At 38.1% G+C, this 26,666-nt stretch overlaps 1 protein-coding gene across 1 annotated transcript in view; it reads right to left on the bottom strand.

Moving 5' to 3' along the window:
• The window catches only part of Micu1 (mitochondrial calcium uptake 1), a 157,139-nt gene that overhangs the window by 103,750 nt on the left and 26,723 nt on the right, over positions 1-26,666 (bottom strand). Inside the window, exons 3-5 of the mRNA XM_042690321.1 lie at positions 25,812-25,986; positions 23,937-24,099; positions 4,105-4,148 (exon numbers count right to left, since the gene is read on the bottom strand). Of these exons, the coding sequence (XP_042546255.1) occupies positions 4,105-4,148; positions 23,937-24,099; positions 25,812-25,986 (382 nt within the window). The remainder of the gene's footprint in view (positions 1-4,104; positions 4,149-23,936; positions 24,100-25,811; positions 25,987-26,666) is intronic.

The raw sequence follows: 26,666 nt of genomic DNA, 5'->3' as shown, positions 1-26,666 counted from the left end.
ATTACCTCCAAAGTCCACACTCTTCTAATCTTGCTCTTATATGCTACATATACACAAAGTTGTATTCCTATAGACAATTCAGCATTTATAACATTTACTAACTACTTATATACAGCTGTCAAATATTGAGATGCTCAGAATGCTTTGGAAAACATTCCAGACACCAAAACTAGATTTTTTTTTTTTTTAAAGGAATAGTGTGTGGATAAAGAACTGAAGTTGCTAATTTGTTAGTAGTAAGAAAATTAAGAAAAGCATTTGAAAGCAATTTAAAGAACTAAAGAGTTGAAAACCAGATGGGAAAATCTGTGACTAAGAAAAAAAATGGAAAATTATTAGAACAAGGGTCAAAAAGTTGACATTTTGGGGGAGGGTACTAGGGATTGAACCCAGGGCCTCCCCCATGCTAAGCACTTGTCCTACCAGAGCCACACACTCAGCACAAAGGTTTTCCTGTAACACTGAACCAGCATTTGAGTTCACTATGGTAATTTTATTCTAAGCCTTTGTTCAGCTAAAGATTGATTATAAGGAGCAACTCCATTCAAATGTTACATTTACAGATAATCTATTTGAAAGAGAAAATACATAGTCTGATTATAATCAACAGAGATCCAATTTTTCAAATACAAATGACAGTGCTCTCTTTTTATTTAAAAGTGATGGCTTCAATAAAAAAGAAATATGTAGCATTTTTCAAAATGCCAACTGATGCTCATGGTATATGATGGAATAATGGAACAAACAGGGAATTTAACATTCTGATTTCTAAATTCAGTTATTAGTATATCTGTATACTTCACATTTTCTTTCTTTAAAATAAACGTTAATGTGGTTTGCCACTTATTATGGGTTTCTAGATGTTCTCTATCAAACCAGAAAAAATTGGAACTGGGCATACAGGAAGTAAGGAAGAGACAGAAGGAAATCCTGGAAAAACTTCGAAACAATCAAACACTAGAGTTTGTACTCTTTTTTTTTTTTTCCAGTTGTGGGCCTGAACTCTGGGCACTGTCCCTGTCAAGGCTAGTGGTCTACTACTTGAGCCACAGCACCACTTCTGGCTTTTTCTACTTATGTGGTGCTGAACAATCAGAAACCCAGGGCCTCAGGCATGCAAGGCAAGCACTCTACCGCTGAGACACCTTCCCAGCCCTACACTCTTGATTACATAACATTTTAAAGGCAGATAGAAAGAAAGTATTTTCTTAAATTTCCTATCAGAAAAAAGTTTATAAAGATATAAATCAGAGGTAAGTATGGTATAAAAATCTTATTAAGGATGGTTAACTCTAAAACAATACCTCAACAATGTATATAGTGGAAATCAATATAGAATCTTAATGAAGATCCTGGCCAAAAGATTCAAGATGCACATCATAAGATAGATGAATGGGGCACTGACTGCTCCAATTCTTAGGGCTGAGCTGGCTGGCTTTAGGTCACTGGCTCAATTCTATACTTCCTAATGTGAGACTAACATTCCTCTTTTCCACAATCTGTTTTTCTGGAACCACAAAGACAACTTTCATTCACTTGACTTTTATACCAGTCATATTTGCAAATATTACACAATGAAATTTCTAAATCTTGCCTTCCTTACTCTAATTTCCAAACTTTTTCTTCCTTATTCTAATTTCCAAATTTTAAGCTTCTGTGAAAAAAAATGCAATGCCTACTTTCCAAATACAGGAAGACTGCCATTTTTGTACAGCTAGGTGGTACTTAAATACTTGGATGTTTTATTGCATTTTAGTTTGCTAACTCATAAAAATAACTGGCAATATAAAATAAAAATGTTAATGATAAGAAACATAGAGCTCATCAACTTACTACAAATGAGAAAAAAAGATGAAGCTTTCCAAATTTTTAGCATTAAATGGAAGTAGTTACTGAGTCACATCATCAGGAAAGCAAATAAAGTATTCGACACATGAGTTATCACAAGGAGTTCAAATCTGGGGAAGCTTCAGGATGGAAATTCCTCTCACAACTTGTAAATCTGCTGCTCATCTTGCATGTTTTCAACTTCTTTGCATGTTTTTAGATATACAAAAGATGTCTAAATTCTCCTGCTGCTCTGTATTCCTGCAGTGACTAAAAAAGTTATTTGTTAAATTGACTGCTATCTTATTGACTTGGATCAGGTCACCAAGGAATACATATAGACAGGCACACTTTTTAAATTAAAAGTTATCAAATATTTATTGGCTATCTCCTATGTGTTAAGCTATGTCTGTGGGACTCTGAGGGACACAAAGACAGGTAAACCAGGGCCCTGAGCTGCCAGAGACTCTGAAATTTGACCCTGACATCAGGGCAAAGTAACCTCTCCCATGTATATAAGCACAAACCAAGGCATGGCTGTCCCACAACAGAGCTAGGTCTCTGAACTCTGATCTCTTAACTCATAGTTCAATGCCCTTTATTTTAGCATATGTGATGCCAAAGAGAGCATATCCATAGATAGAAGTAGTTTAGGCACTGTGCCACCTTATGGATAAGGTACTTTTAAGGTAGGTAGCCTTGGCTGAGATTGCTCAAATCTGAAGGCAGTCATTCATTCTTTTCATTGTGCAAAATTAACACTTACTGCTTCCTGTTACCAGGGAATACAATTTTGTGCAGCTGTGATAATAGGCACATTACTGCAAGTCAGTTCCTTCTAGTCTTGACTCTATCCATCCTAACTATCCCAAGTTCCTGCCTTTCCCACCCACTCCATGACTTTACTTCTGATTGCTTTCTCCTTATACCTTGCAGAGCCACTCCTGGCTCCTTCTTTCTGATGTGCTTTCTTCCAACTTTTAAAAATTGACCCTTTCCTTCTTTTCTCCTTGCCTCCTTCCCCTTTTCCTTTCCCTCCCACCCGTCCTCTTTCCTTTCTTTTCCTTTCCTTTCCAACCCCCTGTAAAGATTTTTTTGGGGGGAGGATTTACCCTGAAAGGTAAAATCATTTAACTGATAGTTTTATAAGATAATTGAAAGTTTCACTTTCTATACCTAAGAATGACTAATATTATTTACTCAGGTACAAAATAGAGAAGTGAAAGCTTAAAATAGTCTTCAAAATTATTGGAATTAAAAATTTGGACTATTATTCAGGATTATTATAAAAGTACTTATAAGGATCACCATCATATTATAGATTAAGATAAAGCTATTAAAATTAAGATTATTAGTAATAAAAGATTATTGCTATATATACATTCAAAAATTTGAGGAAGGTTAAAATTAGGTATTTTACCATTTTATTATTTTATAGAATACTTTATTAGTGTTTATAATAAAATCTATGTAAATATGATCTTATTTATTTAATACAGTTATCCATGTGCAAATGGCAAAACTGTAATGTTTCTAGATCAATATGGCTTCTAACTCCTGTATAATGCCATCTCAACATGACAAACTGTGATACTTGAATTTACAAAGTTGAAAGCACAGTTAAAGTTTCCATAAATACAATATATATGCATATTGATATAAAAGACCAATAATAGCATAAGTGTGTGTTGTATAAGAAATTCAAACATAATAGTGGGTATGTGAGGATACCTATTAACCATTATGGTGACTATTGAATTAACATTCAAAAGTGAACAAGCAAGCACTGAATTAAGCCTTCACATATAGGGCTGACAATCCATGAAAGTTACCACATAGTAAAATATATAAAAGGGACTTCTGCTAAAGTCTTTCTATGGGAGGATTTGAAGAAGGGACAGATCTTCTACCCTAAACATGTTTATTTATTTATTTTGTTGGTCCCTGGTGTTGAACTCTGGGCCTGGGTGCTGCCCCTGAGCTCTTCAGCTCAAGGCAAGCACTCTACCACTCCAGCCACAAACACTTCTGGTTTTCTGGTTGTTAATTGGAGATAAGAGTAGCACAAACTTTCCTGTCTGGGCTGGCTTCAAACCGCAATCCTCAGATCTCAGCCTCCTGAGTAGCTAAGATTAAAGGCGTGAGCCACTAGTGCCTGGTATATGTTTATTTTTTAATAGGCTAACCAGATATCCTGATATCTCTCACATATAAATCTAGAGGAACTTGAAAATCTTAGTAAAACAACAGGATATGTATTTGTCATAGTTTGCTCACCTTCCCATCAAAGCGTTTTACTATGTATTGATCCAACCCCAAGTCTGAAAAAGAAAAAAAAATAGCCACTCATTATAAATTCAATTAAACATATAAAATGATAGCTTTCAGCATTGTTTCTAATCATTTAATTAAATATACTAGCTAATGTATCTGTGCAAAGGACACAGGAATAAACATTTTGCCCTACTTTCAGACTCCAAGTATAAGTGCTAACACCATGACATCACCTCTAATTAAGGTCAGGGATAGTATTTTAATCTGAATGCATGATAATTTTTTTTGTACCAGGTTAAAAGAAAGAAAAATACCAAAAGAACCTTTACAATAGCACATCTAAATAGACACACAGACCATCTTAATACTACTTAAAAGATTTTTTTTTTTTGTTCTGGTCGTGGGGCCTGAACTCTGGGCCTGGGCGCTGTCTCTCAGCTCTTCAGCTCAAAGCTAACACTCTACCACTTGAACCACAGCGCCACTTCCGGCTTTTTTCTTTTTGCTTATGTGGTGCTGAGGAATCGAACCCAGGGCCTCATGCACGCAAGGCAAGCGCTCTACCACTCAGCCACCTTCCCAGCCCGAGTTTTTTTTTTTTTGGTCGGTGGTGGGGCTTGAACTCTGGGCCTGGGCACTGTCCCTCAGCTCTTCAGCTCAAGGCAAGCACTCTACCACTTGAGCTACAGCGCCACTTCCGGTTTTCTGGTGTTTTTTTTTTTTTTTATTATTATTGGAGATAGGAGTCTCACGGTCTCTCCTGCTCGGGCTAGCTTTGAATCGCGATCCTCAGATCTCAGCCTCCTGAGTAGCTAGGATTACAGGCATGAGCCACCAGCGCCGGGCCCGAGTTTTTTTTTTTTTTTTTTAAATGTTGGTACTAGAGTTTGAATTCAGGGACTCTTGCTTTCACTTGGCTTTCTCGTTCAAAGGTTGATGCTCTGCTACTTGAGCCATATCTCCACTTCTGGCCTTTGGCTGGTTAATTGGAAATAAGAGTCTCATGGATTTTCCTGCTTTGGCTGGCTTTGAACCACGGTCCTCAGATCTCAACCTCATAGTAGCTAGGGTTACAGGTATGAACTACCAGTGCCTTTAAAAGTTGGGTTAAGTAATAAATATTTATTTGGGAATATCTAACTCTGAATTCTGAGTACTGTGAATGACATAAATATATTTGCTGATTAAGTGCCCTTGAGGACAGGGACTTTTTCTCTTTATATATTGCTTTAACTCTAGCACTTAGAACAGTGCTTGAACAATAAATGTTCACAAAACAATAAACAGAAAATCTCCATCTTGAAGAATCACAATTTGTTAAGAAGGCTGGATAACAGTGCTTGTCTATCAAGTACAAGACCCTGAGTTCTATCCTCAATTGTCTTCCTCCCCTAATAATATCATTTTGTTATGAAGACATAGGTGTAATAATTACTATTATAAAGAAATATACAATTAGTTCAGTAAGAAGTATTTGGAGGGTAGAGAAAGCAGAAATGAGTTCCCAATTCTGTTTTTATCTCCTTATGCTTTCTTTTTTTTCTATTATCACCACATCTGTGCTAGCTCAAGCATGAATACAGTACCCACAGTATTATAATCCGATTAGCATTGCTCCCAGATGAGATTTTTTTGTATTTCTCCTTACACATTTGATTATACATTGTCCTGATCTTAAGTATACGACATCTTCCAAAGGCTTGACTTCAGCAAACAAAACTAATGACTACAGAAGAAAATAGGTAAGCTGAAAAAGAAAATTTTTAAAAAGAAAAGAATTCTGATTTGAAGCCTCATAACATTCAATAAGGCATGAGTCAAACAAAAATACAACAAGTTTCTATGATAAAAAGAACAGAGAACGGGAAAGCCATAGACACTTAGAACTAGCTGGCTTCTTCAATATACAGTCAAAAGAAGAGGATAAGGCAGCTTCCCATACTACTTGCTGTAAACAAGACAGCAGAGTGGAAAGGAAAAATGTAGGAGAAAATTATAGAAAGGCAGTGATTAATCCAAGAAGTTTAATAGATTACAGGATCTTTTCCCATTCACAAATAGGAAAGACACTTTTTTAAAAAGTAGCAAACCTTTTTACTTCAGAACTGAAGAGAGACAAAGTGAAAGGTCTTGCCAAGTGTTTCAAACAAGATGAATGCAGACCTATTACATCCAGAGAAAAGAAAGTTTGTGAAATTTTAGAACAAAGACAAAACTACTCAAGCTTTCCAGAAAATAAAATGTCTTAGGTCTTTATGATGGAATAAGCATTAGACTACAATCAGATGCCCAAAAATATCCAATTAAAATGAAATACATGCCAGGCACGATGACTCACACCTGTAATCCTAGCTACTCAGGAAGCTGAGATCTGAGGATCTCAGTTCGAAGCCAGCCTGGGCAGGAAAGTCTGTGAGACCCTTATCTCTAGTAAACTACTCTGAAAAAGCCAGAAGTAGTGTTGTGGCTCAGGTAGTGAAGTGCTAGCCTTGTATAAAACAAGCTCAGGGACAAAGCCCAGGATCAGAGTTCAAGCTGTAAAAAGAAAAAAGTAAACAAATAAATGAAAGAAACTTAAGATATTCAATATTGCAAAAAGAAAGCAGGAAGAGGTGGGAAAAACATTAAAAAGGGGGAAAAGAAGAAAATGGTAATCTAAATAAAAAGATAAAAATAATTATATTAAATATAAATAATCTAAATTCATTAACTAAAAAGTAGATACTACCACTTAGATAAAAAATATCTGACTACATGTTGTCCATAAAAGCATGTTTTAAATATAATTTTATAAATAGGTTAAAAGTAACAGAATAGAAATAGATTATGTCATGAAAAAGCTATTCAAGACAGAGAAAAGCCAGACATGGTTATACGTAGCTATATTCATAGTACTTGGCAAGCTGTGGCAATAGAATACTGAATGTGTGACCAGCCTGGGCTACGTAATGAGAACCTGTCTCAAAAAAAAAAGAAGTGGCTACACAAATATGAGACTATAAAGACTTCAGAACACAAGAATGTCAGCAGGGATTAATAGGGTTAATTATGTAAATACAAAAGGTCAATCCATCAAAGATGCAACAAATGACAGTAATCTTGAACTATGTGCAACTGTTAAGGAAGTTTCAAAACATATAAAGCAAGTCACATAGAACTAAAAGGAGAATTAGGCAAATCTTCAATTAAGGTAAAAAACACTCTTTTCTCAATAAGTGATAAAAGAAAGTAGACTGAAAAATCAGCAAATGAAAGACAGAAAGCACCAGGGGTGGTGGCTCATGCCTGTAATCCTAGCCACTCAGGAGGCTGAGATCTGAGGATTGCAGTTCAATGCCAGCCTCTGCAGGAAAGTCTGTGAGACTCTTATCTCCAATAAACCACTCAGAAACCCGGAAGTGGTGCTGTGGTTCAAGTGGTAGAGCACTCAGCTTGAGCTGAAGAGCTGAAGGACAGCGCCCAGGCCCACAGTTCCAGCCCCAAGACTAACAAAACAACAAGAAAAGAAAGACACAAAGCAGCAGATGACTGGTTACCTGAAGTGTAGAGGTGAGTGAAAAAAGGGAAAGAAGGACTACAAACAGTAATAAGAAAAACTTTGGAATAATAAACATCTTCGTTATGTAAACTGTGTGACTAATGTGGAAAAATTCATCAAACATTTTGTAAGCATGTGATTATTTTAATTATACCACAATAAAACAGTTAAAAGGACACATTATAAACTGAGAATTGTAATTGAAAGTGTTCTTACTGGCTTTTCTTTATTGGTGGTACTGGGTTTTGAACACAGGTCCTTGGGTTTGGCTTGCTTTGCCCTGCTAGCACTCTAATACTTGAGCAATACCACCAACTTGGCTTTTTGCTGGTTAACTGGGGATAGAGTTTTGGAAGCTGTTCTGCCAAGGCTGGCCTTAAATCCCAATCTTCAACTGACAGCTCCCTGAGTAACTAGGAACCACTAGGACCTGGTTACCAAGAACTTCTACACATTAAAAATTACCATAGAAAAAATATAGTCCCTAGAAGAGAAAAAGATAACTGTAATGCATATAACAGATGTCAGTGGAGAATACAGAAAATATTTTCACTTTTAATAAAAAATAAAAAAATAAGCAGAGAACACAAACTAACAATGCTAGAAGAGGGCAATATGATTAGTTAATGACATGCACAGATGATACGGCTTAATAATTGTTAATGAAATGACGAGTAAAAGCTACAATCAATTACTACCAGCTGAGGATACAGCTCAGTGGTTAGAAGGTGTGCTTAGCATGTATGATATCCTGTGTTAAATCTCCGGCACTAAAATAATAAAAACGAAAATAATAAAAAATTAAGTCTGATAATACCATGTGATCTTCTTTCACCTGCTTACAATTAAAATTGTTTGAAACCAAGCCCTCCTAGTATTAAACCAGTTTGCCAAGAAAACAATATAGCAACATAAATCATTAAACATGTCATCTCTGCCAAAATGTGGTATCTGGTCCAAGCTGAAGCAATTTTTCTGCATGGAGAAGTATTCACAGTGGTGTTTGGGATGTTTCACCATTCTTCTTTTATTTAAAGGGCAAACTGAGAACATGGATTGCCACAGTAGATACTTGAATGAATTCAGAATGTACAAGTTGTGAATGACAAACTTTAAGATATTTTGTAATTAGATAAAACCCCTTTTCTATGAATCACACAAAATATACATATGATAGAATCTATGATATATAATTAAATTATACTCTTAACAGATTATAATAAGTATCTAGAACAATACAGGTATTATCTTTTTGTTTGTTTGTTTTTGGTCGGTTATGGGGCTTGAACTCTGGGCCTGGGCACTGTCCCTCAGCTCTTCAGCTCAAGGCTAGTGCTCTACCACTTGAGCCACAGCGCCACTTCCAGTTTTCTGCTGGTTAATTGGAGATAAAGAGTCTCACAGAGTTTCCAGCCCAGGTTGGCTCTGAACTGCCTTCCTCAGATCTCAGCCTCCTGAGTAACTAGGATTACAGACGTGAGCCACGGGGCCCAGCTAAAGGGTATTATCTTAATCTTAAATGTTAAAGCTTCTTTTCCTCTAGTCAGAGTCTAGAGTTGGAATGATACTACCTATTACTTTCTATCACCTTTTATGGTCTATAACCACCTATTTCTTGGCCATTACTGAGTGTTTATTTTCACATAATCACACACAAATAGCTCAGTGTCATGTTTTGGCAACATCTCCTTCCTATCTAACTTTGGGGTGTAGGTTTGATACTTGGAATTGGAATATTAAAGGTCATCAAAATTATGATGGTTATTTAATCTGAGCCATAATGATAACAGATAACCTAAACTTGCTATTTTTCTCTAGATGAAACTATCATGGCTGTTATTAGTATACAGAAACATGATTGATTTTCTTTTTTTTTTGGTCCAGTCGTGGGGCCTGAATTCTGGGCCTGAGCACCGTCCCTCAGCACTTCGGCTCAAGGCTAGTGCTCTACCACTTGAGCCACAGCGCCACTTCCGGCTTTTTTTTCCTTTTTGCTTATGTGGTGCTGAGGAATCGAACCCAAGGCCTCATGCATGCAAGGCAAGCACTCTACCACTGAGCCACCTTCCCAGCCCACATAATTGATTTTCATGTACAGATCTTGTATTCTTGTGACCTTGATGAATGCACTCATTAGTTTGGGGAATTTCTTTTTTCTTTATTTGTTTTTGGTAGATTTCTCAGGACTTTTCAGACAATCATGCCATCTACAAATAGGAACAGTTTTGGTTCTTCCCTTCCAATCTATGTCTTTTATTTCCCTTATTGCCTTATTGAACTTTCCAATATTACCTTCAATAACAGTGATGAGAGATGATAGTTTTCCTTTGTTCTTAGTCTTAGGGAAGATTTAAAGAGTCTCACCATTCAATATGATTTTAGCTGAAGATTTTTGTAGATTATTACACTGGAAGAAGTTTTCTTCAATTTCTAATTTTGTAAGAATTTTTATTATTAATGGATATTGGATTTCACCAAATGATATTTTTTCCTGCATAAGTGGTAAGATCATGCTTTTTTTTTTCCCCCTCAGACTGTCATTTGCAGGAAAGGGGGTCTACTTTAGTTTTCCAATATAAAATGCCAGTCCTAGGGCTTCAACTCAGGGCTTGGGCACTGTCCCTGAGCTTCTTTTGCTCAAGGCTAACACTCTACCACTTGAGGCACAGCGCCATTTCCAGCTTTTTCTGATTATATGGTATTGAGGAATCAAACCCAGGGCTCCATGCATGCTCGGCAAGCACTCTACCACTAAGCCACATTCCCAGCTCTAATTCTTCTTAAAACAAACAAAAAAGAGCACTAGTGAGAGTGAACAGTTATTTCGATAGCTACATAAGAACTGAGAACTAATTTAGTTTGGTCTTCTTATTTGACTTCAACTTATATTATTTTCCCCCTTAACTCTAGTTCACCAATAACTCAGTACCAGGTTAATCCAAAGGCAGCCCATCCAATCACTGCAGGTTCCAGACAACGACAGAATGGAGCTGTCTTTATTTTTTTTCTTCCTTTTTTTTTTTTTTGGCTAGTCCTGGGGCTTGAACTCAGGGCTTGGGCACTGTCCCTGAGCTTCTTTTGTTCAAGGCTAGTGTTCTACCACTTGAGGCCACAGTGCCACTTTGGACCTTTTCTGTTTATGTGGTACTGAGGAATTAAACCCAGGGCTTCATGCATGCTAGGCAACCATTCTACCATTAAGCTACATTCCCAGCCCCTGGAGCTGTCTTTATTGAGTATATGCTTTGTTTTAGACACTGTTTTTATGACACTGTTTTTATGGTTTTTTTTTTTTTTTTTTTTTTTGCCAGTCATGGGGCTTGAACTCAGGGCCTGGGTGCTGTCCCTGAGCTTCTTTCGCTCAAGGCTAGCACTCTACCACTTGAGCCACAGCACCACTTCTGGCTTTTTCTGTTTATATGGTACTGAGGAATTGAACCCAGGGCTTCATGCATGCTAGCACTCTACCACTAAAACACATTCCCAGCCTAGACACTGTTCTTAAAGTACATTATTATCTTAGGCAGTCATTTAGTAAGCATGTAGAACAGAAGCTGGTTAATAACTGTTGTCAGATCAAATCTAGTCAGTCCATTGTTTATTCTTTCCCCTTATAGCTCTTGAGCTAAGAATAATGTTTACCATTTTGCCTTTTGGTCTATGAAACCTTAAATATTTACTATCTGGATTTTTATTTTTTTATTTATTTGGTCGGTCGTGGGATTTGAACTCTGGGCTTGGGTGCTGTCCCTGTGCTCTTCAGCTCAAGGTGAGCGCTCTACTGCTTGAGCCACAGCGCCACTTCCGGTTTTTCTAGTGGTTTTTATTGGAAATAAGAGTCTCACGGACTTTCCTGCCTGGGCTGGCTTTGAACCGTGATCCTCAGATCACAGCCTCCTAAGTAGCTAGGATTACAGGCATGAGCCACCAGCACCCGGCTAGATTTTTATTTTTTATACTGGGTTTGAGCTGAAGGTTCTGTGTTTGCTAGACAAACATTCTGTTACTTGAATCATCTGGTTAAGCCCTTTCTGTTTTTTATTATTTATTAGATAAGATGTTTGTGCTTGTGCCAGGGGCCGCCCCAGACCATGATCCTACTACCTATGTTTGTTTTCTGCACAGATAGCATTACTGTATGCACCAGCACACCTGTCTTGTTTGCTGAAATGGAGGTTGCACTTTTTGTATGGGTTGGCCTGAAACTATGATTCTTTCTCAAGTAGTTGGGATTATAGGTATGCACCATCACTATCTGGCCTTAAAAACAAAAGTAATTTGCTGCCCCTACTTAAGGGCAGCTCAGTTGATGAGTAAAAAAAGTAGTTTTAAAGGTGTTTAGATTTCAGAACCTTTGACTAAAAGCCCAAGAAAATACATGGTACCCTAATTTTGAAAAGAAAAAAGAATATCATGACTCACAAATCCATGTAAATACAAATCAAGTTTAAGTCTCACACAATTAACGGTCAGTAACTTTCTTCTCCCCAAAGAGCAGACAGTACAAGTTCCAGATGTATAGGCCATACGTGGTCCCTGTTGCAACTATTTCACTATCTTCTTTTTTTTCCTTTCTTTTGTCAGTCATGGGGACTGAACTCTGGGCCTGGGCACTGTCCTCAGCTCTTGAGCTCAAGGTGAGCACTCTACCACTTGAGCCACTTCCGGACTTTTCTGCTTATGTGGTGCTAAGGAATTGAACCCAGGGCCTCAACCATGCAAGGCAAGCCCTGTACCACTGAGCCACCTTCCCAGTCCCTCCACTATCTTCTTAGAGCTTAAAAGCTGCCATATGTAGGTGAACAAGTATTATTGTGTCCACAAAACTTTTTATAAACACTGAAATTTGGATTTCATATAATTTTCACATACTCAGGTCATACTTGTGATTTTTCCCCACACTCACTTAAAAATATATAAACCATTCTCAGCTCAAGAGTTGTACAGAAATAGTAAGTTAGCTACAGTTGGAAAACTATTTGATGAAAAACTGCACTATAGGGGATTAAAGTGAAAGTAGAAGATAGTAGCTAAGTGGAGAAAATACTACTGCAAAATGTTTTAAAAATACATTTCTTTTTTTCTTTTTCTTTCTTTTTTTTTTTGTTGGTAGTGGGGCTTGAACTCTGGGCTTGGAAGTTATCCCTGCATTCTTCAGCTCAAGGTGAGCGCTCTACCTCTACCGCTTAGGCCACAGAGCCACTTCCGGTTTTGAGTGGTTTATTGGAGATAAATAGTCTCACGGACTTTTCTGCCCGGGCGGGCTGGCTTTGAACCGTGATCCTCAGATCTCAGCCTCCTCAGTAGCTAAGATTACAGGTATGAGCCACTGGCGCCAGGCAACGCCCCACAACATTTCTTATACTATATAAGCAAATGTAAAATCTGGGTCACTAAGTAAAAGTACTAGCACTCCAGGTAAGAATCTTTGAAGGTATGAAGGGTTATTGTAAATCACAGCAAGATCTCTGTTTCCCCTTTTTACATTTAGATGAAATCACATCAAGATGAAAACAGTCAGCCAATTAGATATGATGGAAAGGAAATAGAGATCTTCTTTATAACAGGGTATGCTTTGCTCTGACCAAAGCTCACGTTTTTCTATTTGGAACTTTGAAAACGCTTCCCATGCTACTGGCTTCCTAAATCATTGCCTGTCTATGCGGAACTGGTTGTTACAATGGCAAGAGCCACTCAAAGCCCAGAGTGGAAACGTCTGACTGACTCACAACAACCAGGAATGGAAATTTCACACACACACACACACACACACACACACACACACAAAAGATGAAAGAGACTCAAGCCACACAAAATATTGCCCCCCCCCTTTTTTAAGCTTTGCAATAGTTATTTCTTCCACATTGGGTGATATGATATTTCTTTTGTTTTGCATAGCATCAGCTGTTCCCTCTTTCTCACTTGTTCCCTCCCTCCCATCGCTGCCATTGAGTTGCTTAGTTTGTTTTGATCAATGTCCAGTGCAGCTGATGGGTCCCGCTGTTGTATGTTTTTTCCTGATTCCCGCTAGTTGTGTCATCCTCCTGGTTTCCCTCTGGTGTGCACATATATACCATACATGTGATCAGCAGCATGGGGTTTATTTAGAAGTAAATCGACCAGATGAGTGGAAGTCCTTTGTTTCTTAAGTCTTGTTAATTTTGTCATATCACCTTACATTTTGGATTTAACATCCACTTATCAGGGAGACCATGTGCCGTTTGTCTCTTTGCTCTTGGCTTACCTCACTCAACATAATTTCTTCTAGCTCCATCCATTTCCCTGCAAATGCCATTATTTTGTCATTTCTAATGGCTGCATAATATTCCATTGTGTATAGATACCACAATTTTTGGATCCATTCATCTGTGGTGGGACTTCTGGGTTGTTTCCATATACTGGTTATTGTGAACAGTGCTGCAATAAATATGGAGGTACATGTGTCCTTGTATACTGGCTCCTGTTGTTCAGGATAGATGCTTAGAAGTGGTATGACTGGGTTATAAGAGAGGCCAATATTTACCTTTCTGAGGACCCTCCAGACTGCTTTCCAAAGTGGTTGTATAAGTGTACATTCCCACCAGCAGTGTAATAGGGTTCCTCTTTCTCCGCATCCCCTCCAGCATTTGTCGTTGGCTGACTTGTGGATATGGGCCATTCTGACTAGGGTAAGGTGGTATGTCAGGGTTGTCTTTATTTGCATTTCCTTCAGAACCAGGGATAGTGAACATTTCCTCATGTGTTTCTTTGCCATTTTTATCTCTTCTTCTGAGAAGTCTCTCTTTAATTTCCTTGCCCATTTAGTAACTGGTTTGTTAGGTTTGGGAGGGATTAGTTTCTTGAGTTCCCTATATATACTGGATATTAACCCCTTGTCTGATATATTGCTGGTAAATATTTTTTCCCAGTTAGTTGGCTGTCTTTCTATCTTGGTTGCTATAGCTTTAGCTGTGCAGAAACTTTTTGTTTTAAGGTAGTCTCATTCGTCTAGTCTCTCTCCAATTGGTTGTGACCCTGGGACTCTGTTCAGGAAGTTCCTGTCTGTACCTATAAGTTCAAGTGTCTCTTCCTACTCTGTCCTGCAGTACTTTCAGAGATTCAGGTTTCATGTTAAGGTCTTTAATACATGTTGAGTTGATGCTGGTGAATGATGATATAGGCTGGGGTCCACTTTTAGTTTTCTGCATGTGGCCACCAGTTTTCCCAGCACCAGTAGAAGAGGCTGTGTTTCTTCCACTGCATGTCTTTGGCTCCTTTGGCAAATATCACCTGACTTTAGGCATGTGGTTTTATTTCTGGATCTTCTATTCTATTCCATTGGTCTTCCGGTCTGTTTTTTGTGCCAGTCCATGCTGTCTTTGTTATTATGGCTCTATAGTAGAGTTTGAAGTCTGGCATGGAGATCCCTCCCATGTTGTCTTTTTTGCCTAGAATTGTTTTGGCTATTCTAGGTCTTTTGTTGTTCCATATGACTTTTTGGACTGTATTTCAGAAATGTACATTATTGGGATTTTTATAGGAATTGCATTGAATTTGTATATTAATTTTGGCAGTATTGCCATTTTCACTATATTAAATCTGCCTAGCCAAGATCATGTAAGGTCTTTCCATTTCCTAGTGTCTTCTGTAATTTCTTTCTTTAAGCTTTTATAGTTTTCATTAAATAGTTCTTTTACATCTTTGGTTAATTCCTAAATATTTTATTTTGGGGGGTTATTGTGAATGGGGTTGCTTCCTTTATTTCCCTCCATGCTTGTACATTGTCAGTGTACAGGAAGGCAACTAATTTCTGTGGGTTGATTTTGTATCCTGCTACTTTGCTGAAGTGATTTATAAAAATTTCAAAGAGTTTGGGGATGGAGTTTGTGGGATCATGAAGGTATAGTATCATGTTATTTGCCCAAAGAGATAGTTTATCTTCTCCTTTCCCTATGCACATCCCTTTAATGTCTTTTTCTTGCCTTATTGCCCTGGCTAAGAATTCCAGGACTATATTGAAGAGAGGTGGAGACAGTGGGCATCTTTACCTTGTTCCTGATTTTAGGAGAATTGGTTGTAGTTTTTTCCCATTAAATATAATATAGGCTATTTGTCTGTCATATATGGCTTTTATTGTTTTAAGGAATGTTGCTTCTATTCCTATTTTTTCCAGAGCTTTTAACATGAATGAATGTTGTATCTTATCAAAAGCCTTTTCTGCATCAGTGGAGATAATCATGTAGTTCTTGACCTTGGATCTGTTAATGTGTTGGATTATATTTATCAACTTACGTATGTTAAACTATCCCTGGATCTCTGGGATGAAGCCTACCTGGTCGTAGTGTTTGATTTTTTTTTTTATGTGTTTCTGTAGTTCTCTTATTTTGTTGGGTTTTTGCCTGGTTTGGGGATGAGTGTGATACTGGCATCATAGAATGAGTTTGGGATAGCTCCCTCTTTTTCTACTTTGCTGAAGAGCTTGAGGAGTATGGGTATTAGTTCTTCTTTAAAAATCCTATAGAATTCCGTTGTGAATCAATCTGGTCCTGGGCTTTTCCTTGTTGGAAGACTTCTGATTGCTTTCTGTATCTCATTTTAAGATATTGGCTTATTTAATTGATTTGCTTCTTCTTTGCACAGTTTGGGTAACTTGTATTTCTCCAAAAATGCATCCTTTTCTGTTAGGTATTCTTTCTTTAGAGAGTATAACTTTTGAAAATATTTCTTTATAATTGTTTGGATGTCTTGGGTATTTGTTGTGATTTTTCCCATGGCATCCCTGATCTTGTTAATTTGGGTTTCCTCTCTTCTTAATTATTCTTGCCAAAGGTCTATCAATTTTACTTATTTTTTCAAAGAACCAGCTTTTTGTTTTATTAATTTTATCTATAATTTTCCTATTCTCTATCTCATTAATTTCCGCTCTTAATTTGATTATCTGGCTCTGTCTGGTAACTTTAGGTTCCATTTTTTCATGTTTTTCTAGCTGTTTTAATTGCAGCATGAGATTATTTACTTGGTCTGTCTCTATTTTCTTGACATGGGTACTGAGGGTGATAAATTTGCCCCTCAGGACTGCTTTTGCTGTGTCCCACAAGTTTCTTTGTGATGTGTCCTCATTTTCATTGAATTGTAGGAACTTTTAATTTCTTCTCTAATTTCTTCTGTTACCCAGGTGTTGCTTAGAAGTGTGCTGTTCAATTTCCATGTAATTGAGTAATTTCTGTGGTATGCTTTGTTATTGAGAGCTAGCTTGATTCCACTGTGATGGGATGGGATACAGGAGATTATGTCAATCCCCTTGTATTTGCTTAAGCTCCTTGCATAAACTATGATATGGTCTGTTTTGGAGAAAGTTCCATGAACTGCTGAGAGGAACATGTACTGTGTTGTTTTAGGGTGAAATACTTGGTAGATGTCAGTTCCACTTGAAGTATGGCCTCACTTAATTCGATAGCTTCTTTGCCAATCCTCTGGTTGGTAGACCTGTCCTTTGGTGAGAGTGGGGTATTAAAGTCTCCTACTATTATTGTATTTGTATCTATTTTATTTTGTAAGTTTGAGAGTATTTGCTTAACATATTTGGGTGCTCCAATGTTTGGGGAGTATAAATTGATAATGGTAATATCCTCCTCTTGGATTGTTCCCTGTATTAATATGTAGTGTCCTTCCTTGTCTTTTTTGGATTGATTTTAATGAAGTTTATTTTGTCCGATATCAGGATAGCTACTCCTGCTTTCTTACTGGGGGCATTTGATTGGTAGATCCTTTTCCAACTCTTCACTCTGAGTTTGTTTGTTTGTTTGTTTGGCTGAGAGGTAGGTCTCCTGAAGGCAACAGATGGATGGGTGATGTTTTCTGATCCAATCTGCAGTTCTTTTTCTTTTGATTGGTGAATTAAGTCTGTTAATATTTAAGGTTATTATAGAGAGATGTATTGTGGTCCCAGTCATTCCCTGTTTTCCTAAGGTTTTCTTCTTTCCTTTCCTCCTGTGCTTACTAAGTTAGACTTCTATTAATACCTGTCTGGTGCAGGTCCCTGTTCCTGGATGCTTTCTTCAGGTTGTGTTCCCCCTCTTAGTATTCTTTGTAATGCTGGCTTATTGTCTATGAATTCATTTAGTTTTTCTTTACTATTAAAAATTTTCATTTCTCCTTTGAATGTGAATGCTAGCTTTGCTGGGTATACCAGTCTGGGCTGGCAGTTATTGGTTCTCAGGGCTCGGATGGTACTTTCCCAGGCCTTTCTTGCATTCGGTGTTGTATAGAGATCTTCAGTGATTTTAATTTTTTTCCCATTGTAGTATAGCTACTTCATTTTTGCTGCAGGTAAGATTGTTTCCTTATTATTCAGCTCTATCATTTTTACTATAATGTGTCTAGCAGTGTTTCTCTTGGGATCCTGCTTGTTAGGTGTTCTATATGCTTCTGTTATGTAGGTAAGATGTTCTTTTTTAAGATGGGGGAAATTTTCATTGATAATCTTGTTGAATAGGTGTTGCACTACTTTGCTTTGATATTCCTCGCCTTTGTCCACTTCAATTATATGAAGGTTAAATTTCTTGGCAATATCCACTTGCTCTTGGATTGCCCTTTGGCATAACTTAAATGATTTTTCCCTGTCTGTGACTTTTTGGTCCAGTTGGTGCATTCTGTCTTCTGTATCTGACACTCTCAATTCCATTTCATTCACTCTGTTAACTATGGCTTCCACTGTGGTTTGCATGGAGGAAATGGACTCCTTTATAGATTCGATGTTGGCTCTCAAAGTACTAATCTCACCTCTTAGTGAGGTGTGTACTGCCTCTATTTTTGTACTAATCTCACTTCTTAGTGAGGTGTGCACTGCCTCCATTTATGCGTGCACCTCCTATTTGAGACCCTGCATCTCTTTTGCTAGTTCATTCCTGTGTTCTTTAAATTTCTAGTCTATTTCTCACTTTAATTCTTGAGTCATTGCCTCCAGCATCTCTTGGATGTAGCTTTTGTCTTCCATTCCTGCCTTGCTCCCACTGGGGCTCTCCCCTAGGTGGCTGCTGGCTTTTGGGGGTAGCTTGCTATCCTGGGTGTTGATAAACCTTGTAATTTTTCTCTGTGATTTTCACATGGGGATTCAGGGATTATTGGAGACTAATCTGAAATTTTGTTTTGGTCAATAGGTGTCTGTCTTTGCTTGGTTGCTGTTTCTGGGTTGGCGGAGAGAGTCTGTACCTGGTCTCCGTTCTGTTAAGGACCAACCTCCAGCTGCTGATCTGACCCACATAGAGCTCTTGGCTCTCTGCTGTAGATCACTAACAGTTCCCACCTTTAGAAGGACTGAGCGGCCTAGACTGCTCCTGTTTACTCCTACAGGTGCTCTTGGTGAGATGGGATGTGCTGGATGTACCCTCCCAGTTGCTGGAGTCTGCTATGGGATCCTTAATTTTTTTTATTTTTTGGCTGGTTGTGAGCCTGAACTCTGGGCCTGGGCGCTGTCCCTCAGCTCTTTAGCTCAAGGCTGGCACCCTACCATTTGAACCACAATGCCACTTCTGGTCTCTTCTGCTTATGTGGTGCTGAGGAATCAGATCCAGGGCCTCATGCACACGAGGCAAGCACTCTACCACTAAGCCACCTTACCAGCCTGAGCTCCTGACTATTATCAGGTGCTGCAGGTGCTGGTGGCCTGAGGTGTCCAATTCCCAGCCTGGGATATATGGGTCGGGTTCTGGTGGGGTTTGGGCTTCTGGTTCTCTTGCCCTGGACACCCAGGTCTTTTGCTGTCACAGGCATGATTCCCAGGGGGTGCAATTCCCTGTTTTCTCCCCTCTGCTGAGATGTATGCTCAGCTTCTGACTTCAATCGGGATGAGTTGGTTGTGTTGCTCAGGCACCAGTCCTGGCCTGGTCCTGGCTCCTAGTTCCCGGCCTGGGGAACTCCAGTTGGACCTGTGCTGCTGTGTATCCCACCTGGGTTGCACAGCCTGGAGCACACAGTTCAAGTTTCTTCCACTGTTGGCTGTTGTGACCCACGGGCGATGTTCCTGACTTGGGTTTTTAAGCTCCCTTCCAGGGGCACTCTTGATCTAGCCTGGCTGGTTGGATGTGCTCCACAGGCTGGTGAAGCTCTCAAACAGTTCCCAGTTTTAGTGGGTAGTGTAGTCCAGGTGTTGGGGTAGGAGTCTGGGTCAAGGTCTGGGGGGTTCCCACCAGCTCTGGTCTCCCTTGAGGAGGGATACCTGCGGGGTACTCACCCTGGAGCTAGTTGCTGTTTCTGTGTGATGTAGGTCACTGGTTGCAGCTGCCATCAGAGTTCAGTTGGGATGCTTGCGAGCTGGGCCGGGTGGTGGTGGCTCTGTGTGTTTCTCCTCTGTCTCTGCCTCTGTTGATGCTATTTGGGTCGGCACCATGGGATGGGCCTCTGGCCTCCAGCCTCTGGGTAAGGGGTGGGGGAGCGGTCTCCGTGCAGGTTCTGAGCGCTGGAGTTTGTCTCTGTGTGTGCTCTCCGGGTCAGCACCAGTACCTTGCAGGTCTTCTGCTCTGGCGTTCTGTGGGTGACCCGTGTAGTTCTGGGGTTCCCGCCATGGGGCTGAGTGGCTTTGTCAGGATGGAGCCCCTCTGCTCAGAGAGTGAGGAGTAGGGATGGGATCTTTGTGCAGGGACTGGCTCAGAGGTTTCTCTGTTCGTCACGATCAGCGGGTCCTCAGGGGTCTTTTGCATGGGTGATCTGCAGACGACCCCCTGTGCCTCTGGGGACTCCAGCAGCCCCTGCCGGGTGCGGCTGGCTGCAGCTGGGTGCATTGCTGTGCAACCAGTAAAGGTTGGGGGAGGGGTCTTCATGCTTCTCTGTTCTGAAATTCTTCCTTTTCTTTCTTTTTTGTTTTTTTTCTGCCTCCTGTTTTTCTCTGGGTGTTCATCTTTTTGTTGTTGTCGGTCTCTTGGGGAAGTTAAGTGTTGGAACTCGAACTCTCTTTTTGGTTGGAGAAAGCTGTGGTGTTTCCCTACCATTCCGTTGCCATCTTGGTCCCCCCTCTTCTATTTTCCCTTTTGACTGGATACTTGATTAACTATGAGAAAGATATACATGTACATATGTGTGTGTGTCTATATCCATCCATCCACATACATATACACACACACACACACACATACATATATATATTTGGTATTCAGTACAGAAGTATTCTTAACTTTTCACTCTGAAATTTATCAGCTCTCTATTCATTTTAAAACTGTTTAATTTTAGGGTTTTATGTAGTCTTACTTCATGATTATTTTTGAACAGTTCTAAAACTAAAACTTACAAATTTAGATCTGCTGGGTATCCTGGGATACGGTATGTGTGAAGTCATGATAAAAACAAAATTGAAATATGAACTACTGGCTAGAGACCAGCTAACTGACGATAGAATTCAAACTATAAAAATACCTCCAGCCTCACTCTTCATTTCAATTCATACATGAATATTATATCCTTCACTTATGCTACATCAACATTTGTGGGAATTCCTGTTAATGAACAAATGAAAATGAAGCCAGTTTCCCATTAAATCTTATTTTACTATATTAGAGTTTGCCCCTTATGGTTATTGTCTTACAAGAAAAGTAATTATTCATTATGGTGGCTTTTCATAAAAACCAGAAATGTACATGGCATATTAGACATTTAGTAACTCTTCTACTTATGTAATGAAACTTCCAATAATTAAAAAATGGAGTTGGAGATGCAGTTCAACAGTATAGTACTTCAGAGCCTGGGTCAATCCTCAGCACCACAAAAATGAATAAATTAAGTAAATAATTGCAAAACTAAATTCAAGAATATATAATCTATTTCCAAAGGGATAAAAACACTATTGCTCAAATAACAAAGCATCTTTATTGGTCTAAATTCTTGCTTCATAATTTATTGTGCCTAAGTTTATTCCATTGTGATCTCACAATGGAATGAAACTAGAAATTAATAATAAGAACAACAGAAACTATAGAAACACATGGAAACTGAACAATAGACTTTTGAACAGTCAATGAATGGTTGAATAAATCAGGGGAGAAATTAAAAAAAAAATCTCAGAGTCAAATGAAAATGAACATGTAACTTATTACAATCTATAAGAAACATTTCTAAGAAGGATGTTTATAGCTCTGAGTGCTTACATGAAAAACCAGAGAAGTTTCAAGTAAAAAAGCTAATGATACAACTTGAAGAGTAAAAATAAGCCAAGCCTCAAATTAGTAAATAGAAAGACATAATAAAGATCAGGGCAAGAATTAATGAAATAGTGAAAGAACAATATAAAAGCTCAATAAAACTAAGAGTGATTCCTTGAAAAGATAAAGATTAGCTGGGCTCAATAGCTCATGTCTGCAATCCTAACTACTCAGGAGGTGGAGATCAGGAAGATCTTAGTTTGAGGCAAATCTGAGCAAAAAGACTTCATTTCAGTCTCTATCTCTCAATGTGAAAATGGATCAAAGACTTTCATATAAGTCCTGGCACTACAAAACTACTATAGGAAAACACAGGGAAAAACATTTCAAAATAGAGATATAGCTAATGACTTTCTGAATAGGACTCCAATAGCTCTGGGAAAAAACCAAAATTGACAAATGGCATTGCATCAAATTAAAAACTCTTGCATATGGAAGGAAATACCTACCAGAGTGAAGAGACAGTTTATAGAACAGGAGGGAAAATCTGTCAGTTATTCAAGTGATAAGAGATTAAGGTCCAGAATGTAGAAAGAACTCAAATATAAACATCCAAAGAACAAATAATCAGATCAATAAAGTCAAAACCACTCAACATAGTTCTCAAAAGAAGTGCAAATGATCACTAAATATACAAAGAAATGTTCAACATCCTTAGGCATAAAAAAAATGCAAATCAAAGCTGCACTGAGATTGTATTTCACCTTAGTCAGAATGGCTATTGGTATGAGGAAGGAACCTTATACACTGTTGGTGGGAATATAATTGACTGAAATTACTATGGAAATCAGCATGGAGATTTCTCAAATAACTAAAAACAGAACTACCATATGACCCAACTATACAATTTCTGAGCATATACATAAAGGAATCAAAGCCAGTATATATTAGAGATACCTACACACCAATGATTATTTTTGCAGCATTTAACCAATAATCAAGAGCCAAGTTATAGAATCAGCCTAGATGTCCATCAACAGATAAATGGATAAAGAAAATGTAATATGTATATTTGTATTTGTATATGTGCATGCGTATGACATCCAAGTATTGTTCTCATTTATGAAATATAGATCTAAACAGTAGCAACACCAAAAAGACATGAAAGTAGAATATAAGAAACTATCTCAAAGGGCTGGGAAGGTGGCTCAGTGGTAGAGTGCTTGCCTTGCATGCATGAGGCCCTGGGTTCGATTCCTCAGCACCACATAAGCAAAAAGAAAAAAGCTGGAAGTGGCGCTGTGGCTCAAGTGGTAGAGCGCTTGCCTTGAGCTGAAGAGCTGAGGGACAGCGCCCAGGCCCAGAGTTCAGGCCCCATGACCAGAACCCCCCCCTCCAAAAAAAGAAACTATCTCAGGGAGCAGCAAGGAGGAAGAGGGATAAGAGAGGGTGGTGAGGGCATAAATATGACCAAAGTACATGCATGTATGAAAATGTCATAATAAAATCAGTATTTTATATAATTAATAATAAATGGTAAAAATATCATATTCCTGGAATTGCTTATTACTGTCTTTATTTCCCTAACTAAATAGGATCTTGATACCAATCACATATGTGATGCATTGCTTTAGGAACATTCTCATAGACAATGAATCTCAGCCAGAAGAGCACAATCTCCTCTATACTTTAAGCATTGCCATACTGCCTTCTACACTCTCCTTTTATACTCTTAAAGCCTAGTACAAATGATTGACATCCACTGCTCAATACAGTGAATAAAATTATTGCATAGATCTAAACAAGTTAAAAAATCTAAAGAAAGAAGAAAAATCGCTGGGTACCAATGGCTCACTCCTGTAATCCTGTATTCAGGAAGTACTGATTGGAAGGACCAAAGTTTAAGGCTGCCTGGGCAAAAAGTTCTCAAGACCCCATTTCAATCAATAGATGGGAGTGGTGGCAGGTCTGAACAAAAAGCAAGACTCTATCTCAAATATAATCAGAGCAAAAGCATGAGTGAAGGCATAACTCCAGCAGTAGTATGTCTACCTAGCAAGGGTGAAGCCAAGTTAATACCTCCCAGTACTGCAAAAGAAAGGCAGGCAGGCAAGCAGGGAGGAAGGAAGGAAGGAAAGAAAACAGTCTATAACAAAAAAAAAATTCTTATTTTTCACTTTAGCACCTACGTTCTGGTTGTTTTTCATTGGGTGTTATAGATCGCACAAAATCTTGTGGAGTCATAAACACTTCTGTTTCACCAGGCTCATTGATTACTTTCAAGGTAGCAAAGTATCGGAAGATTTTGTCTGGTGTGGAATAGGCTCGAATCCTATTCTCATATTCCATCACCTAAAATTAGAAATTTAGAGTGTTATTATAATATACAATACTAAAATAATATAATCATCAGTATTTACCAAGTCTCATATACTAATATTCTTCATCCTATTTGAGAAAATATTACTGTCTTTTTTTATAATTGGATTTTATATTACAAATAACAATGATTTTTAAAAAAATTTAATTTCTCCCTTGTGATATACCACTCATATTCCAGTTGAAGTAATGCTCATGTACCCTTTATTTACACTCTTTTTAAAAAAACTTTGTCATTTTTTTAAGAGTTGAAAGTTTGTAAAATTGAAAGATGTCATTAAGGGAATTTAAAAGGTCCTAGTAACAGAATACAATGTCATACATATACTAGCTTCTAAAGTTTTAAATAGCAAATTTTTAAAAAGTGATTGACTTGCCAGATATGATGGTATATATCTGTAATCCTAGCACTTAGGAGGCACAGGCAAGAGGATCTCAAATTTTGATACTACTCTGGGCTATATAATGAGTTCCACGCCAGTTTGGGATACATTTCAGGTCTCAGTCTAAAAAAAATAAAAGAAAACAGAAACCAAACAACAACAACAACAAAAAAAACCCAACCTCCTCCCTCAAAAAAAAAAAAAAACCAACAAAATAAAAAAGGGGTGAGGGCTAACTTTATAGCTCTTACTTCTATGAAATTTCCTGGATCCTAAAATAAAACAGACCAGATTCCAAAGATCTGAGTAGTAAGCAGGCCTTCAAAGACAAAGTATATTAAATGATGGCACAGAAAAACAGAATTATATATCATGGAAACAATTACTAACAGGTCTTAAGCAATAGACTTTAAATTATAGAATTAAGCAAAGTGATCCTTTACATATGGCATATTTAGAAACAGAGTTGGGGAACACACAAGCAAATGTTCAAAGAGCTACAAAATCAAGTATGACTTACATTTTAAGCTAAATGTGTACTATGTTAATGAAATTCATTCCATCATCTGGCATACAATTCTCCACTCTGAACATGGAACACACAAAAATCTGTGCAGTCACATAATATTTTGTTGCAAAGAATTTCTCTCATATCATAATTTAACATGTTGGACAGTCAACAATCATGTAATATATATATACATATATATTATATATATGGAAAATGTGTCAAGGCAATAAAACCTAAAAAATCTGCACCAGTTCTATGTCCATAAAGCAGCTCATTAATATTTAATTTTTTTTTGAGTCCAGTAGTGGGGCCTGAACTCTGGGCCTGGGCGCTGTCCCTCAGCTCTTCAGCTCAAGGCTAGCACTCTACCACTTGAGCCACAGCGTCACTTCCAGCTTTTTTCTTTTTTCTTATGTGGTGCTGAGGAATCGAACCCAGGGCCTCATGCATGCAAGGCAAGCACTCTACCACTGAGCTACCTTCCCAGCCCCACCAAGGTTCTTTCTATTGTGAGGAAGTCGAGAACTTTTCTGCAGACTGGCTTAAATCCATGTTCCTCCCAATCTCAGCCTCCCATGTAATTTAGGATGGCAGGCTTCTACCACCATCCCTAAAGATGGGCTGAAAAAGGAGTCTTGTGAATTTTGCTGAACTCTAGAACATTATGGAAAATGAGGTAAATAATTTACAAATGTATATGAACCATTTGAAATCCATACTGAAGGAGAGTCTACTGCATTCTACAGTAAAATTATATAGTTTTGATTAGTATATAAGATTTTGTTTCATACTTTTCTGTCTCTGAATCCAGAACGTTTCTTCTTTTTCTCTTCTGAATATGGCTCAACACCATTATCTGAAGCCTTTTTTTCTTGGTTACAAACTTCCCCTTCATCTTTATTCTTTCCTTTATCACCAATGTCAGTCTTTAGATTGTTTACACATGATGGTGATTCTGCATGAGCCCTAATATGCAAAAGAGAAATCTAGATTAAACATGAAAGTCCATCATATTAACCACACAAGCACTCACAGAAACAACTTACAATAAAATCTGTAAGAAAATTCTACATGAAATGCTAGAGGCATGGCTTAGAAGTATCATGCCAGTCAACAAGACATGATGCCCTTAATTCAAACCGTAGTATTGCCCAAAAATGTAAACATTTTTCATGAAGAAGTTCCTCAAAAAAAACCCCAAACCAAACAAACAAAACCAGAAATACAGGCAGAGCACTGGTGGCTCACACCTGTAATCCTAGCTACTGAGGAGGCAGAAAAAGCCTATGAGCCTTATCTTCAATTAGCTCCCAGAAAACTAGAAGTGGCGCTATGGCTCAAAGTGGTAGAGCACTAGCCTTGAGTGAAGAAGTTCAGGGGTAGCACCTATGCCCTGAGTTCAAGCCCTACCATGACAAAAAAGAAAAGAAAAGAAATCTTATCACAGGCTATAAGGATGAATAGTAAGGATTTGAGTGAGGGAGGATGTTAAGTGAAATAAGCCAGTCACAAAAAAGACAAACACTATATTCCACTTTCATGAGTTACCTGGAGTTATTAAATGAATAGAAACAAAGTAGAATGGTGCCTGCCAGGGAGGGTGGAGATGGAATTGATGAGTTATTGTTTAATAGGTAAGGAGATAC

Source organism: Dipodomys spectabilis, unplaced genomic scaffold (genome assembly GCF_019054845.1).
Source record: "Dipodomys spectabilis isolate Male_0828 unplaced genomic scaffold, ASM1905484v1 ptg000136l, whole genome shotgun sequence".
NCBI lineage: Eukaryota > Metazoa > Chordata > Mammalia > Rodentia > Heteromyidae > Dipodomys > Dipodomys spectabilis.
This window is presented reverse-complemented; position numbering and strand designations above follow the sequence as displayed.